This window comes from Lynx rufus, unplaced genomic scaffold (assembly GCF_022079265.1).
Source record: "Lynx rufus isolate CCGP_SWC_20201006 ecotype Redwood Valley unplaced genomic scaffold, mLynRuf1.p SCAF_18, whole genome shotgun sequence".
Classification (NCBI taxonomy): domain Eukaryota; kingdom Metazoa; phylum Chordata; class Mammalia; order Carnivora; family Felidae; genus Lynx; species Lynx rufus.
Genome location: NW_025814832.1, coordinates 4,914,765 through 4,932,961, shown reverse-complemented (window position 1 = coordinate 4,932,961; position 18,197 = coordinate 4,914,765). Strand labels below are relative to the sequence as shown.

The following is an 18,197-nucleotide window of genomic DNA, read 5'->3' as shown; positions in this document are numbered from 1 at the left end:
GCCAAGAGTCATTCATACATTCAACCAACATTTATTGAGTACCTCCTGAGTCTGGACACTGTACCCAGTCCTAGAGATCCAGAGATGAAGAAAACTTAAGCTCTGCCCTCAAGGAGCTCACAGTCTCGTTGGGGGAGATAAACATTACAATACAGTGTAATGGGTCCTAGAATAGAGGCATGGCTAAGGAACTATCAAAAATATGGAGGAGAGTGCTTGTTTCTGTCTGGGGGACAACGACAGATTTTATAGGAAGGCAGTATTTGAGACTTGGAAGTTGAGAACTTCCAGGCAGACAAAGGGGAAATAAGGGTAGGGGAGCAGCATATAAGGCATAGAGATGTGGAAGCACATGACGGACTTGGAAAACATTTGGAGAACAGATTTGGTGACCGAGTCCCTATGGAGGATAACAGAAGAACTGAAAACGGTTCCCAGAATTTTGCCTTGAAGGACCGGGTGGAGATTGCGGTCATTCACTGAAACAGGAAATATAAGAGGAAGAGCAGATTTGGAGGCAGAAGACTTTCGGTCTTGGGCAAGTTGAGACTGAAGTGTCTGTGGGATGGGCAGACAGATATGAATCCAGACATGAGGAGAAAGTCAAGAGATATGGAATTCAGGGACAGCATCATTAACGGTGGTGGCTGGTGCCATGGGCTTGTTCAAAGTCAGCCAGGAATGGGAGGGGGAGGAGTGGAGTGGTAGGCAAGCCTAAGGTTGCCCCCCTTGGCGAAGAGTGAAGGGGTAGCAGGAAGAGGAATCCCTAACACAAAGTCCTTAGCCAATTTTGCTGCCCTGCTCTATATCAACAATGAGGATGGTTCAGGTCAGAGCTGGAACACTGTCCACCACCGTCCTGTGCTACCACAGTCCTCACTTCACTCTCAAATTGTCCAGTACGGAATGCTCAGCAGGCAGCTCTTTCTGCCCACGTGTCCTGTCCCCAAGCTATAACAAAAATACTTGTCTGCCCTGCAAGGGAAAAAAAGTGCTATTCAGGCAACTCGTGCCCTTGGATTTTCCTCAAGAATAGGGAACGCTTGGGGCACCCAGGTGGCTCAGCTGGCTGAGCATCTGGCTCTTGATTTCACTCAGGTCATGATGTTATGGTTCAGGAGATGAACCCGCGTCTGGTTCTGCACTGACAGTGCAAAGCCTGCCTGGGATTCTCTCCCCACCCCTTCACCCGTCTCTGCCCCTCCCCTGCTTGTGCTCTGCTTCTCTCTCTCTCAAAATAAATAAATAAACATGAAGGGGGGGGGAGGGGGAACAATAGGGAAACCTTTGAAGGGGGAGAGGGCATTGTGAAACAGAATTTTCTCAAGGCTTTCTGGGACTGTTCACTTCAGCCGCCAGGCTCTCTTCCAAATCCACATGGTGAATTACACAGTTTAGTTTACTTTCAGATCTGTTTTACTGAGATATGAGGCATGCCACCTCTATAATACCCCCAACTGAAAACACCTTGATTTAATTTTAGAAACTGGTATTTATATTGAAGTATAAATATTTACACACTTAAGAGATTGTTATACAATTTCCAACAGTTAACATCTTGCTAGCGCTGACATCCACTGGAAGTGATGGGAGTGGGGTGAGCGATTTAAAGCGTTGCTGCCACCAAGCGGCCATATTTGAGAATTGCTGGTCTCCACTGGCACACAGCACAGCCTGTGTGCGGGATTATTCCAAAAAGAGAAAAATCAAGCTTCTATGTGGGTCCACGGTGTTGGGCTCTCTAGGTTAAATGAATGAGGAAACTGAATGGCTTTTGAGAAACAGCCTCAACACCACCAAATGCTTTTCAATAAAGGAATTTTTTCTGTTGATCTCAGCTAAAGTTGACACTTTAGCAACTGTCAAGTGCATACAAGAATGTTAGATACTATTACGGCAAGGCCACAACTTGGCACAACTTGGAATATTCGTTATATATTACCTTGGAAAAACAGATATACTCTCCTTTAGGCATTTTCCTCTTAAGTTTCTCAGCTGGGATAGCTCCTCCCTTCCACATGGGTCTCTGCTTCATCACCACCACCTTCACCCCGCCAGACAGCTCTTGGAAAGGGGCCACCTCCCAGGAACAGATAGCACGAGTACCAGGCCAGGGGTGGCAACAGCAGAGCACATCCTTCTGGCGGAAGGGGCTAACGAGCACTCATCAGGAGAACTGAAGACTTGCAGAGTTTGGGGTTTGGCCTTGGTAATCCTGACCACCACCCTCAAGTATTAAAGTGTGTGGTCACATTCACCACTTGTTGAGACACCACAGACAAATCTCAGGGCTTCAGTCTCCCTGTCTATAAATTTGGGACCACAATCCTCTGTCTATCCCATGAAAGCAATCAGAGCCCACTCTCCTGCCTGCTCCAGGTTGGGACTCACCTTCAAGCTTCTTCTTTTGACTGACTGGAGCACTCGGCGGTTAGGAGGGTGCTTCTTGTGGATTCGGTTCAGGAAGTCCACTTTGACCACATGCTGCGAAATGGTGTCCTGGAAACGGTCAAACACCTGGCACCGATTGCTCAGCGTCATATTCTTCTGGTTCAGCTAGGGACAAAGCAGACACACTTTTACAATGACCCTCAAAAGGCATCCCCTCCCAACTAACTATCCTCTAGGTCTGAAAAATAGAAGCCCTTGGCCAAATAGGTTCCTTCTGTCAGGGGCTGATACGTCAACACCCCTGTCAGAGGGCTAGGGAACACCGGTAAGACTTTCTCCCTCAGTCCTGCCTGGTCCAGAGAGGGAAAACTGGTATGTTCCTATTCCCTAGAGAGGCTTGCGGGGGACAGGAAATAGGAAATTAGTCACAAGTACCCTTCAAATCCAGCCTGACAGCTCAGACCACCTTTTGCCAGTGGACCCTAACAGAGCACAGGTTTCAGAGGACAGATGGGCCTTGGCCCTCGAGACCCAGACTCCCTTTCTAGCAAGGCACTCATTCCCACGGGAAGCAGGACGGTTTCCTACATAGGAGCTTGGCTAACAGCAAGGATCAGCACCAGAATCCTGTGTGCTCTGCTCTATTCCTCTTCCAACATACCAGGGAACATTAGTGAGCCCATCTGGATATCACAGTCCTGCTCTAGAGGAGGAGGAAAACCTGGGCTGCTCTAAGAGGCCGAAGGGAGGGAAGAAAGAATTTTGCGCAGCAGCATCCAGAAGGCATATAAAAACTATGCCACTTTCCCTCTAAACTTTAATGCAGGGGCGCCTGGGTGGCGCAGTCGGTTAAGCGTCCGACTTCAGCCAGGTCACGATCTCGCGGTCCGTGAGTTCGAGCCCCGCGTCGGGCTCTGGGCTGACAGCTCAGAGCCTGGAGCCTGTTTCGGATTCTGTGTCTCCCTCTCTCTCTGCCCCTCCCCCATTCATGCTCTGTCTCTCTCTGTCCCAAAAATAAATAAACGTTGAAAAAAAAAAAACAACAAAAAAACTTTAATGCAAAAAAGATCTGCTCAGAAGCTTCATGATTAGTAAGGTAGGAAAAACCCCTAAGTGGCTAAGTAAATAAATTATCTAATTAATAATTTTTCATCTGTTGGAAAGTTGCTCTTTAAGATTCATATTTGGGCGTATAGCTGATGGTAGTTTTTTTCTGGTTTGGCAGGAGGCAAAATGAAACACTCGTAACTGAGCTTGGAGAGAAGCTTCCTCCTACATAAACCTTTCTGAGCAGCGTTAGCCAAATGAAGAGGCCAAAGCAAACGTTTTTGCCCCATGTGTGCAAGTCTATAACCAAGGCTCCTCAGTGCAATGTGAGGAGCACTCTGTCACGCTGAGGGTCAAAAGACATTCCGTGGTCATTACCATCTCATACACAACGTCTTAAGCAATAATCTTTTTAATCTGGAAAGGCTGAACTTATAAGGGAGCTGCTCTTCTGAAGCCCTCACCCATTCAACCTTGTAAACGGCTGTTCTTAGTGCCTAGAAGGAAAGGGCCTAAGCCTAAGCCTCTTTTGGAGATAGCAAACTACAGTTCTGTTTTAGCCCCAGGAAGCGTCTGGAAAATGTACCCAAGACTCCTGGGAGATAAGATAAAAGGACCCTTATACCAGTCATTCATTCAACAACTCACTTACTATCATGCACCATGATAAGGTGGGGGTCAAAAACTAAAGAGAAGGGGAAGATCCTCATGTGATGCCTAGGACACGTTAGTGTTCAATAAATGGCTGATTGTTTGGAACACTGTTATCCATGTCAATTCTTCAATTCTCCCAAGTTAGTGGGATTTGACTGTCTGTCATTCCTGAGATATGAGAATAAACGTTTTAGAATTTCTAGTTTGCTCCCTCTAAAAATAAGACACAGGAAAATACAGAGGCAGCTACCACGAGAACATTTATTCCCATGAGTTGGATCGAATATACGCCCCCCCCCCTTCATGGCTATAACATCAACTGCTCAATTCACCATGGAATAAATTTATGTATAAACAATCAAGTCTGCCTGTACAGCTAAAACAAGGCATTGTGGGAAAATGCAAAACGCACAGCTGAGGCATGTCAAAATGATTGGAACTGCGTAGGATGGTCTACAGAAATCCGTATTTGAGAGATTATATAGCGAACTCTGGTACAAAGCTGACCTTACTATGCTTTCTACTGAATCAGGCCATGCCCTGGCTGTGCCCAGAGAGAACAGAAGGGACAATGCTGTGCTTACCACCACATGTTCGATGTGATTCGGACACATCCATCTGCCCAGGGGCATGGCAGTGAGCGGTGGCTCGAGGCAGTCCATGTGGAACAGGAGGGGGCAATAGTCACACTGGATGAGAGGGGCCACACGGCAGCTCCTGCAAAAAAGAGATGTAGGCCATTTCTGTGGCAAGATGGGAGAATTCAAACCAACTGTGCACTATGGAACAGCCTCTCCTTAATCCTCACAACGTTCTCCCAGGGCCTCCTCCCCCAGTGATCAGTTACACTCAGTTAGGAAGATGGATGAAGTTGGGGGCTACCACCAGGCTCTCCATTATTCTCTAAGAGGAATGTGTCTTGTGGGGAAGTGAATGTTTATTTGGAGTATAGCTAAAGTGGCTGTCAGAGCAGGAATGATCAATGCTCAGTGCCCACAGGGGGAAGATAGCCAACTCCGCTCTGATTTTTCTACTCCTTAAAAGAAAGTAACTACCTTATTTAAAAAAACAAACAAAAAAACCCAACAAAAAAAAAATCCCTCTAGCCCTGTTTCTAGAGTCTTACAGTACAGCAAGAAAGGATTTCTCTTCTGCGTGAAGCACCCAGCAAAAATGACACAGGAAGAGTTGTGTTGGGAAAGAATTCTGTGATGTATTCATGTATATGCACAGTTCAAGGGAGGGGCTTCAGCAAGTAACTATGATATTCCCTGGGTCCCTGAGATGCCCTGGAGCCTCAGTCTGGGCCTGGCTCAGAGTTCTTTCTGCTGCCCTACTATCTAGTTCCCTATAGCTTTTGTTGTGGAACCTTTCTTTCTTTCTTTCCTTTTTTTGGGAACATTTCTTTTTGATGGCTATTTTCTCCTGCTATCCTGCCCTTCTAAGATACCCAGGCCAGTAAGTCCAGCGTCAGTAATTGAAGCAGCTGGTTCCCGTCACTGAGGAGATCCTATTTGAAGGAAACCAGTGTCCCAGGGAAGCTACAACTGGGGCAGCCTGGAGGCTTTTGGAAGTCATCCAGTCTGATGCATGTTAGCTACCATGGATACTTGTACTGCTTTTAAACTCATCTTTGGTGATTTAAAAAGTTATTTGCCCTTTCCAGGGACCTGTGTCTCTGCTGGCCACGGTTCCTCCTGCTAGCTAGTCAAAATATCTCACGCTTCTGTTTAAGTCCAACCCCTCCTATTCGAGCCTCTATAAACACAGTCTACAGTACTTAAGGGAATTTGCTGTGAAGACAGTCAAGGCTCTGGTCAATTAGTCACTCAGTCTCTGTACTCATACCATCAGAATATGGGTTATCCACATTTAACAGACAGAGTTTGGGAGAGGTGATGGAAGAGAGAAAAAACCTCATTTGCTGAATATGGGGAAGAGTCCTTAGTATGGACGAAAAATACCTGTTACATGTGAAGCATACTTTGACTGGTAAGGGAACAAGACCATTGTGATCTAACTCATGCTGTGTCTTCTTAACATTTTTTCCCGTGGTTTCCTCCTTTCTTCTCCTCTTGCTAGAACCTAGAAGAGAAATTGACGGTGCTGAACTCTCTTGGATGCAGAGTTCCTAGTGTGGGATATGGAAACAACAAGTGAAAGGAACAGATCTCCGTAAAAGCATGTGCCACAGCCTAGACACAGGTCTCTTTCTGAGACCCCCTCGGCTGGTTTCAAATGAGAAAAAAGAATAGGAAGGGAGGAAAAGGAACACTGAGACATAAATCAGAACCATGGTCTGAAGTCACCTGTTCTGTGGCAGAAACACATCTATGTTTTGCAAACATGAAGTGGTCAGAAGCTTAGGTTGTTAGATACTGCAACCTAAATACACATGCCCGAGTCAAATGGTCAACAAAGACTGTTCTGTGGAGGTGGCTGAAGAAAAGACTATAATTTTACTGCATTTTTATAGAAATCAGAAAAGTTTTGATTCTATATACCTCCTGCTGACTGAACAGCATTCTTAAGCCTGCCAATTTCACTTTCTCTGGGAAAAAGAAAATAACATCCAGAAGCTTTGTGGCATCAAGTAGAAGACATGATTAAAGGGGAAAAAAAGGGCAATTTGGTAACATTTTATCAAACTATAAATGCATAGTTGTAACCCAGCAATTCGAACAGTAGGAATTTACCCTACAGATACACAATGTTATATTTACAGAATTATTTGAAGAAGCATCTATAATAACAAAAGATCAGGAACAACCTGAATGTCCATTAATAGGAGATCAGTGAAATAAATTATGTCATGTCTATATGATAGACTATTATGCAACCATTAATAAAAACTGAGGAATGTCTACATTAATATGGAAAGATCTCTAGAGCATACTGTGAGGTGAAAAAAGCAAGATGTAGACCAGTATACCAAATAAGCTATTTAAAGGGAAAATACTGAGCATATTATATTTCTTTGCTTATATACGCACAAAGAAATTCCAGAAGGAGATACACAAGAACCAAACAGTGGTTATCTGAGAGGGATATGAAGGTAGAGATCAGGCAAATGGCAGACAGGGGTGGAAGGGAAATTTTTCATTTTAAGCCTTTTTATATTTTTCGGCTTTTGAACCATGTGAATATATTACCTATATTTTTAAAAAGGGGATACCTTGAAGGGCAGAAAATAGAAAACTGAATAAGCACGGTCAAGGCTAAAACCTTCAAAGATGTCCAGGAAGAACAAAGAACAGGAACATGAGAGTGGCTACTCGCCCGGTGATCCCACAGGCAGCACTGCCCTCTGGCTGGACAGTAGTCTTTTGGGGCAGCTGGGGTGGGGGGCGGGGACATGACACTTTGGCTAACCTGGTAGTGCAGTGGTACAAGTCAGTTCATTGGGCAACTGAAATTGGGTGGGGTTCCGCTCCATGGCGGCAGCGATCAGCAGCTCAAAGGGCCGCCTTAGCTGGGGCTGCACATAGTCCGGCTCAGCTGCCACTGGCTCCTCGTCCACGTCAATGATGTCCTCGTCGACGTCATTCTGCTCAGAGGTGGGGGTCTCTGTGCTGGCGTTGGATGTGGGCGTGCCAGGCCGGCTGGCTCTCCTCTCCAGGATCCGGGCGTGGGCAATGGCCTTGAGTTCAGTTTTGCTGGCTGATCTGTCCAACAAGTCGGTATCACTGCTGGGAGATGTAGTCCGTTTGCCGGATTTGTCCACCAGTCCATTGACGTGGCCCAGCTCCTTTTTCTGCTCTCGTTTCTGTGCAAATGAACAGGTAGGCAGGCCCATCACATAAAGTACCACAAAACAGAAAGAGATGGATACTACAAAGACCACTAGCCAAAATTATGAAATTCTCCAACATGTTACAGACTCATCCACCTGGGGACTTGGAACACTGGTCTGTCCAAGTTGACAAAACTACAGCTGAACTAAACTAAAGCTGGCGAAACTGCAGCAGAGAATCACCAGACGGCAGGGAAAGTTAGAAACAATTACGCACATTTATCACATATCATTTACTTGAAGTCATCATTTGATGCACACCATCTCCATACAAAGTACAGGGGTAAAGGGATTAAAAGTTACCACAGCGAGAATAAATTTAGTGAGGCTAAGTGAGAACGGTGAGAAAAATATAGCAGGACTCAACATCACTGTAGTTTGCCATGGAGCATCCTGACCTCCTGAATGGGTTTAAGAATTTTGCTCAAAATAAAGTCTGCAAAAGCAAAGGTAAGATAGGCAAACAGAGGTCCCTGTCCAGGGAGGTTGGGTGCTGACAGGGAAAGTAACTACACTGCAAGGTGGTGGGGTTGTGTGTGGAAGGTAGCCACCCAGCGACCAGTGTCTGAGAATGGTGGCTTTCAGTATTTCAAGTTTTACTAGGACTCTGGAAAGGACACTTCTTCAAATGGGAATGTGGGGAAATGGAAAAAGACTATACTTATTCAGTAGGACTGGCGACTGGTATTACATTTTCCTCCAGGACTCCAAAGAGCAGTCAAATGAAGGTTTAACACTGGTCTCTAATCAGGAGACCTGGGATCTGTCCCAGTTCTGCCATGATTGCTTATGACCCTGGATGACTCAGGTTGGTGGGCAGGAGTTTCCCTGCCTGTAAAGTAAGACTAGTAAAACCTTTCTTCTCCTCCTTTCAAAGATATGGTGGAGACAGAGGGTGACATATGTGAAAGGGATGGCTGAGTCGGGGGAAGATCTAGCCTCCACTAGGAACAGGACCTGAACATCAAAGGTTAATGAGGCCCAAAGGATGAATCATTTCAGTCCACTTCAGCGTAACTACAGGAGGCCAAAGAGGGATAGAGGTAGTGGTGGTGGAAAAGGCAGATTTGGCACTGGTAGGCAAAAAAGTCCATTTGAGAGCATGTCACTGTGGCATTTCGGGGAAAGCACACTACGTTAGAAAAAGGCTACTATAATCCCTGTCAAGCAGCTCTGTTTCTAGAAAACTGATGAAGAGGCAATAGAAATTTGGAGTAAGACAATTTGGCTCTGTTAATTCTTTGGAGTCCTCATTCTACATTTGTAAGCCTCAGTTTCTTCCTTTCTAAAATGGAGGTACTATCACCGGCACCCCAAACGGCTGCATGGATTAAATGAGAGAACATAAGTAAAATACCCAGCATCTGACGGGCACTAAAATAATGTTAGTTCTTCTTCTCCACCCTCTTTTCCTGGTTTTACTTTTTCTTTCACGTCCAGTTTCTGGAGTGGCAGGTTTCTGAAAGGCCTCCTGGCTGGTAGGTGCTTCTAACTGGCTCTGCTCTAACCTAACTGGGGATGCACAGGAAGAGATGCGGACAGGTGGTTAGGCTGGAGGACAGCCTGGTTTGTGGACTTCAGGGGCAATCAAACCATAGCTGGGGCTAACTGGCTGACTTGGCCTTGCCTTGCCTTTTAATAAGAACCCGTGCGCAGATGTTGAAAACTAAAAGTCTGTTTACCTTCTTAAAGGCTGAAAACTGTTACACACATAAACCACAATCTCTGAATCATCTCATCCTGTTTCTGCAACCAAGGAAATCATCATTCATTGTGACATCATGTTCAGGGGCCAGGAAAACAGAAGTGATGTCACAACAAAGGCAAGTTGCTTGGTGTGTGATTAGTGTGGGGGGAGGGAAGGGGATGGTTTACAGTTCATAGACAGATTCTAATTCACAGCCTCTAATTTGAGGATTGGGTCTCTCATATTCTGACTGGAAAAACACCTACTTCCTTTTTTGATAAAGAGGAATTTAGCTTTCGCACCCCACAAAAGTTCTCAAAGTAGAAAATCATGTTCTCAAAGCCAGTACTGTCAAAGCCAAGGGAAGGGGAGCTAAAGAGAGATTAGGCAACCTGGGGTACAAAAGGCTTCCGAGTACTCTCCCACACACCCAGCCAAGCCTTATTTGCCTTGGGGTGAGGGGCATCCTTCTTCCATCAAGCTGGAGAAGCAGCCTTGCTTTTCTTCAGCTACTTTCAGTCAGGGATAGAACTGCCACATTCAGGCCACTTTTCAGGAGGTCTACAACTCCTCAGTCTACTCCTGTCACTAGTGAATGAACATGGCTCAATAAATTAACACACCTCTTCTGCCCATTTCAGCAGCCCATGTTTGGATTTTAGGCCCTACTGGATTCCAAACAGTCACCATGGGGAGAGTGAGGGTGATTCCAGGGCTGGAAAAGACAAGAAGAAGGGACGAAAATGCCTTCAGGGCCAGGCCGTCTTAGCTCTAGAATATCAGTGCTCTAGATCTGGCACTCTGAGCAAAGCCTTCAGAAAGCGCCATTATTACCTTTCGGCGAACAGTGCACCGGTGACACATCCACTCCCCAGGAGGCAACATCTCTTCACTCAGTGGAGGATTACTGTGGGGAAAAGACAAGGGCAAGACTAAGTACTAACCTTTGATGCAGCAGGAAAAAGCCTAGGTAGCTCTGGCACAGAGCTACCTGTCCCTCGACTCCTATTCTGGCCCGTCCTGTAGCACTGCCAGGGCTCTTTCTCTCATCTTTCAAGATGCTAACGTGGCATCGTTTACAATAACCTAAAGAGTGAGGACCTACTCCCACATCTTAGGAAAAGAAGCCAAATCCAGAGCTCTCAACATTGGGCTTCACAGAGAAAGACAGAAGTAGTCTGGAGCCTTGAGAATCATCCCCCAACTATATCATGCTAATAGAATCATTGATAGGTTCTCTACAGTCTTCAAAGTTTGTCGGTATAAGTCTAAGCTCTTTCATCTGCAATTCAAAGCCCTGTGTAGCACGGTCCCATTCTACCTTCCCAGGACCCTTTCAGGTACGCTTTCGCCAAGTCAAATTGAAGACTTGATATTTCTTTCTCTAGAGCCCTTTCCCACTAGAACGCTATGCCTCTTAAACCCTATTAATCCTGTAAGGCTTAATTAAAGATGGCTGCAAATTCTTTGCTATTCCTACCATCTAAAGGTAGGCCACTTCCTTCCTCCTGAATTAGGCTTGCCTTGTGACTTGTATTGACTAGTAGAACGCAGCAGAGGTGACCTATGTTGTAACTTCCGAGGCTGGCTCTTAAGAGACCTGCAGATTCCATTTTTTCATGTTTGGAATGTTCCATCTCAGGGCCCTGCTGTCACGCCAAGAGGCCACACTCAGGAGAGTTAAGGCGCTCCAATTAACAGCTTCCTCTGAATTCCAAGCCAAAAGCCAGCATGAATTACTGCTATGTGACTAAGCTGTCTTAGATCATGCCAGCTTAGTAGAGCCTCTAAAGTACTGTGGTCCCAGACAACACAATGCTGAACAGAAAAACCACCCAGCTGAGCTAAGTCACCACATGGACTTGTGAGAGAGAATAACCAGTGTCTGTTTTAAGCCACTGAGTTTTGGGTAGTTTGTTACACAGCAACATGTAACTGAGTACAGCTCCTCCATGTGCTCTGCCTGGATTACTGGGACCTCCTGGATATGTGGATTGTATAATTTAGTTCTCTTTTGCGACTTCTCATGTTTTCCCTTGTGTGGCAGTTCTCTCTCTCTCTCTTTTTTTAATGTTTATTTTTGAGAGAGAGAGAAAGAGACAGAGAGAACATGAGCAGGGGAGGGGCAGAGAAAGAGGGAGACAGAGAATCTAAAGCAGGTTCCAGCCTCTGAGCTTTCTCTCAGCACAGAGCCCAATGCGGGGCTCAAACCCATGAACCGTGAGATCATGACCTGAGCTGAAGTCGGATGCTTAACCGAGTCACCCAGGCACCCCCTCTTTTTTCTTTCTTAAGTTTTAAGTAATCTCTACACCCAAAGTGTGGCTTGAACTCACAACCCCAAGATCAAGAGTTGCACACTCTTCTGACCCAGCCAGGCGCCCCAGTTCTTTCTTTTCCCTTTTCTTTTCTTTTTTCTTTTCTTTCTTTCTCCATCCATCCATCCATCCATCCATCCGTATATCCAATTTTTTTCTTTAGTGTTTGTTTATTTTTGGGAGAGAGAGAGAGAGAGAGCAGGAAAGGGGCAGACAGAGAGGGAGACACAGAATCTGAAGCAGGCTCCAGGCTCTGAGCTATCAGCACAAAGCCTGACGCGGGGCTCGAACTCAGGGATGAGATCAGGACCTGAGCCGAAGTCAGATGCTTAACCAACTGAGCCACCCAGGCACCCCCATCCAATTTTTAAAAAGTTAAGCTCTATGCCCAATGCGAGACTTGAACTCACATCCCTGAGATCAAGAGTCACATGCTCTACTGACTGAGCCAGCCATGTGCCCCTCTTATTTTTTTCATTAGAGGGACCAAGACAAGGACTAAATCTCTTCCCACCTTGTGCATACAGTAGTCACTCAGTCAATACTGAATCAAAATTAGAGCTGTATAGGGCTGGCCTTACTGAACCTCCAGATCATTGATTTCCACTAAAGTTACACCAAGAACCATATGTATGAGACTTTATTAAATTCTTGAGAGAGTCACATTTCTAAGTCTGTACAGTAGCAGTTCTCAAAGTGTGGTTCCCAGATCAGAAGCAAGCATCAGTGTCATCAGGGAACTTATTAGCAAAGAAACACAAATTCTGAGACCTCACTTCAGGCCTACAGAATCAGAAATTCTGTTATGGAGAATGAGGATACATTTATGCTAAAGAAATTCTTATATCTGGTTCCTAGCAGTCAGAAGGGAGTTTTTCATCCAAAAAAAAAAAGAAAAAAAAAAAAAAAAAAAAAAGAAATACTAAAAAAATAATTGAGGGCTGAATATATAAGGACTCTTCTTGAAGTCCCAAGGCTTAATATTATGCTTCTCTACTGTTTCTATCTACAAGAGCACTTGGCTTGGCAAATTTTCCTAGCTTCTGCTTTGCCACGCTTCCCTGGAGACCTGAATATACATGTCAGGATATCCACTAAGTCCTCACAGCTCTTTGCTTCCTTTCCTCCCTGTTTCACTGGTGGAATCTCAGGAGATCCTTAGTAGGATGCAGAAAACCTGGAGGCATACTGGCCTGTTGTGACAGGTCTTCAAGCCCTAGAGGACCATAGGTGAATGTCACCTGTAAAGTCTTCCCTAGTTCTCACCAATGGATTTCTGCATAGGCTACATCCAAACTAATGAAATGTATGCATGTAATTTGCAAAGGCTTACAGACTCTGCTATGCTTCAGCAACCATCATATTAAAATTAACCCTGAAAAGGCTGTCACTTCTGATTCTGTTTTTCATCATTTCTTTTCATCTGCCCATTTGGTTTTGTACCAAGATACTCTTTACCAAACATGTAAAGCAGAGAAGGGCAAGGCAAGGTGGTTTGAATCGAGACCTTTTACTAAGATGTAAATGGCTTCCTGGCCACCCTTCATGATTCCCTCAATCTAGCCCCAACCCCTATTGGCAGAATGAGTTATTGAAAACACAATTCTGACCATATCACCCTCCTTATTAAAAAGCCCTTCAGTATCACCCCTACCCTATCCATTATAGGATAAAGTTCAAACTCCTCAGTATTGTAGGTTAAGACCCTTGTGGCCAGAATCCTGCCTCTTTCTCTAGCTTCATTAACCTGGTGGCTCCCCACACAGTCTATATACCCTTTCTTTAGTCTGTGTGTCTGTTCATTTTGGAGCTGCTACTTACAACCACAAAAGCTGGCCCATCCCTCATTCCTTCACCCAGTGGATTCTTTATCTTTTGGGGCTCAAGTCAGATATTACAACTCCAGGACGCCTTCTCTGGCAGCCCCTGATTCCCTATAGCACTTCTGTACCACACTGTACTGAAACTATTATGCACTGGAACCCCCTTCTCTATGATTTACCTTTGTACCTCCACACTCTGCGAGGTGCCTGGCATACACGAAGTACTCAATAAAGCTTTAGAGAACTGGTGAACGCTGGGGCATCTGGGTGGCTCAGTTGGTTGCACATCCAACTCTTGATTTCAGCTCAGGTCATGATCTCACAGTTTATGAGTTCGAGCCCCACATTGGGCTCTGCACGGACAGTGTGGAGCCTGCTTGGGATCCTCTCTTCCTCTCTATCTGCCCCTCCCCTGCTCACACTCTCTCTCAAGTACACACACACACACACACACACACACACACACACACACAGAACTGGGGAATACAAAAATAGGCTTCTAGGAAGCAAATGAGGCAAAGCAATGCAGTTAGGCAGGCACTTGTTTTGGTGGTTAAATCGCACACAAAATAATTTGTTTTCTAAGTCACGAAATGGTAAGATATCAAAGTCAAAGTCCACACTTGCAAACCAACCTGACTCATTTAAATCCTCTTTAAACAATTTGGTTTCTTGGTTCTTTTTCTTAACACAGGGGTAAATTGCTTAAAGTCTGTATTAAGGGGCTCTTAAAAGTAGCTCCTGGTTGGTTTCTAAAGGATCGATTTTAGAGATACCAACCTTAAGAACACTTGTTTCTCAGAATTCTAGATTATGGGCACAGGCTCCTCTTATCTGCACTAAAGTGTGTGATAAGGGCTGTGAGTTTAGGGAATAGTACAGAGAAGTCAGAATGTTATTTCCAGGATGGGCACAGAACATTTAAAAGTGAGACCTTGTTGAGATTTTGCTGCTTTCTCAAAGACAGAATGCGCATCTTGAAATAAACTTGAAAATGTGGCATCTTTTAAAATGTTTATTTATTTATTTTGAAAGCAAGAGAGAGGGAGAGAGTGCACGAGTCATGTCAGGGATGGGTAGAGAGGGAATGCTAAGCAGGCTCCAGGCTGTCAGCACAGAGCTGGACTCAGGACTAGATCCCACGAACTGTGAGATGATGACCTGAGCCTGAGCTGAAATCAAGAGTCGGCTGCTTAACCGACTGAGCTATCCAGGTGCCCCGAAAATGTGCTATCTTGAGAGAAGGCAGTAATATATGATAGGATGGATAGGGAAGGAAAGTCTATGTTTCTAGAAAATGAACATCACAGGTACACCCGGAATACAGAAACTGCCCACGATAAAGCTTTCTCATGACAATGTTTCCTCTTTGCCCCTAGTAATTCCTTTCAAGCTAATATTTAGAAGGCAGTTTTCAACTCAAATATCTAGACCAAAAGGGATTCATGAAATGGATCCAGGAAAGACAGACTGTCACTGGAGTAATAAGCTCAGGAACTAGTTCCGAAAGAGGCTGTTGTGCAGACAGACTGGTTTGATTCACTATCAGAAATTTTGCCAACAGGGAGAGGATTCCAGGGAGAAAGGAGATTCTGCAGCTTCAAGACACTCATGTACATAACACATTCTGGAGACTTCCCCATCTCAGCTGCCCATCTTAAAGCTCTTTCTCCCATAAGAATGGTGTTCCCATAAGTTTAGTGTGCAACTTTGAAATGATTACACGCCTACCAGAGTCTTTAAATCAGGATATGTCTGTCAAGAAAAACAAGGCTTTGTCTCAGCTCCCGCTCATCCCTATATATCAACGAAGACAAGGTGCTCAGAGCCATTCTCTATAAAAGGAAATCATTAAAAGTTAAAAGTCAGGTAATGTTGGAAATGCTCTATTAGAGTTTCTGCTGTGCAGCAGTGAAAACCATGAGGACACTATAATGAGCCAGTACTGCCTGTAAAGATATCAGTATGCTTCCTAGTCACTAAAGCTCAGAAACAGCAGACTGACAATCTCATCTTATGTCTACATAGCATATTACAGTTCACAAAGTGTTTTCACAGATGCTCTTATTTGATCTTCACCAGCACACTGTGACAATTCTTATTCCCGTCATACAGGTGAGGAAATGGACTCATCTGAAGCCATGGAGCCAGTTAAGCTGCAGAATTAGAACTCGAATCAGTTTCCTGGTTCTTTCAAATCTTGAGCCCAAGCTGTTTGCAAAAAACCTTTGGTAGTTCTCTTATTTCTGGGGAACACAGTGGAATATTCGCGAAAATATCTTCCTCAACCCTCAAGGTCGAGCATTTCCTTCGACATCAGTCAATATTTATTGAGTTCCCACTGCTTACTAACCAATGCCATGCTGGAGGTACCACACTGGAGGAGGGACAAGTGGTTATTATCTACCCCACCAAGAAACAAACTACTCTCCTTTGGGGAGAGAGGACCAAAGTCATTTGTCCTCTCAAGCATTTAATGGACAATCATTTTATGCTAGGCAATGTGCTAAGTGGTGAAATTTCAGACATGGTCCCTGCTCTCAGGGATCACAAGCTAGAACATCATGAAAAGAACAGTTGACAATGAGACCACATACAATCGAATACACCCTGATCCTTGCCACACAGAGCTATGTAAGACTTAACTGTGCACAGATGCCAGACTCAAAGAGCCCCAGAAATTTGGTTATTTGGTACCTGAAGGTGGCAGTGACCTTTTCCCTACTCTCTTTCCATAATTCAGAACTATTCAGCAAGTAAGTGGTAAGTCAGTCAGTGATCCTTTAAAGACGGCAAAATTAAGGATCTTGAGGGGTTCAGGAGGAAACTATAGTTTTGGAAGCAGGTGTATTTCTGTATTTTGAAAAACTACCTGAAAGAAGGAAAGTTCTGGAAGGGAGGACATTTTCCTGGGAATGGGTGTTTTATGTCCATCTAGAACCCAATAGCATATGAACCTTTAGATTCCTTCTGAGAACTGTCCAAGTCATAGAAAGGAAGGTGAGCCCCAGAATGTACACGAGCTGGCTTGTCTTGGAAAACTGGTAGCTCTTTAAAGAGTGCCCTGTGGACAGAGCTTTTGCAGAATATCCATCTTCACTGCTTTGGATGGTTCCTCCCAGATCATTTATTAAAAAGCCCTGGCCCAGGGGTGCCTGGGTGGCTTAGTAGGTTAAGTGTCCAACTTTAGCTCGGGTCATGATCTCATGGTTAGTGAGTTTGAGCCCCACATCAGTCTCTGTGCTGACAGTGTGGGTCTGCATGCGATTCTCTCTCCCTTCTCTCTCTGCCCTTCCCCCACTTGCTTTCTCAAAAAGTAAATAATAAACTTAGGAATAAAAAAAAAAAAAAAAAAAAAAGCCCTGGCCTGGGGCACCTGGGTGGCTCAGTCCATTAAGCTTCTGACTCTTGATTTTGGCTCAGGTCATGACCTCATGGTTTGTGAGACTGAGCCCTGTGCCAGGCTCAATCTCTCCCTCTCTCAAAAGTAAATACAACTTTAAAAAAGTCTATTTCTGGAGTCCTCAAAGAGAAAACCACAAACTTGCACCCCTCAGCTAACTGTAATGCCTGCATTGATAGACCTCTCCATGTCAAAGATTCAAAGCCCAGAGCCAGATGATCCCAACTCACAGCCAAAGGATGAAGTCCAGTTTTAATTTAGAATGCTTCTTTCATTCACTAATGAGGCTGCAGCCCACCACTGCAGGTGGAAGACGTTAGTTGTCATGGTTCTTGGCTCTCTAATTAAGAGGATCTATTTCAAGTCATATACCAGTGTGGCTGATCTGAGTCTAACCTCACTCATCTCCCCCACCTATTAATACATATGAACCTGCACGATATTAACATTTACTTCAGATTTAGTCGCCACCAATGGGACCTGTTGCTCCACAGCTCTGCGTTAATTACCCATCCAGCGCAAGCAGTTTTTCAATATGGAACTGGAAAGGAGAAGGGGGAGGGGAACAAGAGAACAAAGGGAGGAGGGGAGAGGTGGAGAGAGAGAGGGAGACAAGGAAGCAGAAAGACTGCCTTTTATTTCAGAGACCTATTTTTTTGCATTAAAACATGCAGATAAAAATGGTGTTGGGCTGTGGACTTGTTTTTAAAAAATACGTTAGCTTACCGACGTATGGTTTGCAACTGTCCATCCAGCTAAGTGACACTGACATTTTAAAACTTGAGCCAAAGGCAGCTGGGGAGACATGGAAATATCACTTAACCAAATTAAAAGCTTTGGTATGTGTCTTAGGACAAAAGGAAGCAAGATGGATGAACAATATTTAAGAAAGAAGACACTTCATTTTTTCTTCCTAGACTGACAAAATATTCTATTTAATACAAAGGCTGAACAGGAACACTATGCAGACAGCATATCTGTACACAATACACCAACAGCCTTCCACTCGGGCTCTCTTCTAAAAGAGGTCAGTCGCATGAACTGCTAGGGTCTTTCCTGTCAGAACCCATCATTCACCAAG

General features: G+C 44.7%; 1 protein-coding gene across 5 annotated transcripts in view; it reads right to left on the bottom strand.

The window, feature by feature from the left end:
* The window catches only part of PHF12 (PHD finger protein 12), a 41,700-nt gene that overhangs the window by 8,656 nt on the left and 14,847 nt on the right, over positions 1–18,197 (bottom strand). For all 5 annotated transcript variants that reach the window (XR_006962277.1, XR_006962278.1, XM_047080712.1 and 2 more), the window contains exons 3-7: positions 10,407–10,479; positions 7,465–7,858; positions 6,057–6,177; positions 4,677–4,809; positions 2,392–2,556 (exon numbers count right to left, since the gene is read on the bottom strand). Coding sequence is in view for 3 of the 5 variants with exons in the window: in XM_047080712.1 (XP_046936668.1) it covers positions 2,392–2,556; positions 4,677–4,809; positions 6,057–6,177; positions 7,465–7,858; positions 10,407–10,479 (886 nt within the window). In the remaining 2 variants the exon portion in view is untranslated. The remainder of the gene's footprint in view (positions 1–2,391; positions 2,557–4,676; positions 4,810–6,056; positions 6,178–7,464; positions 7,859–10,406; positions 10,480–18,197) is intronic.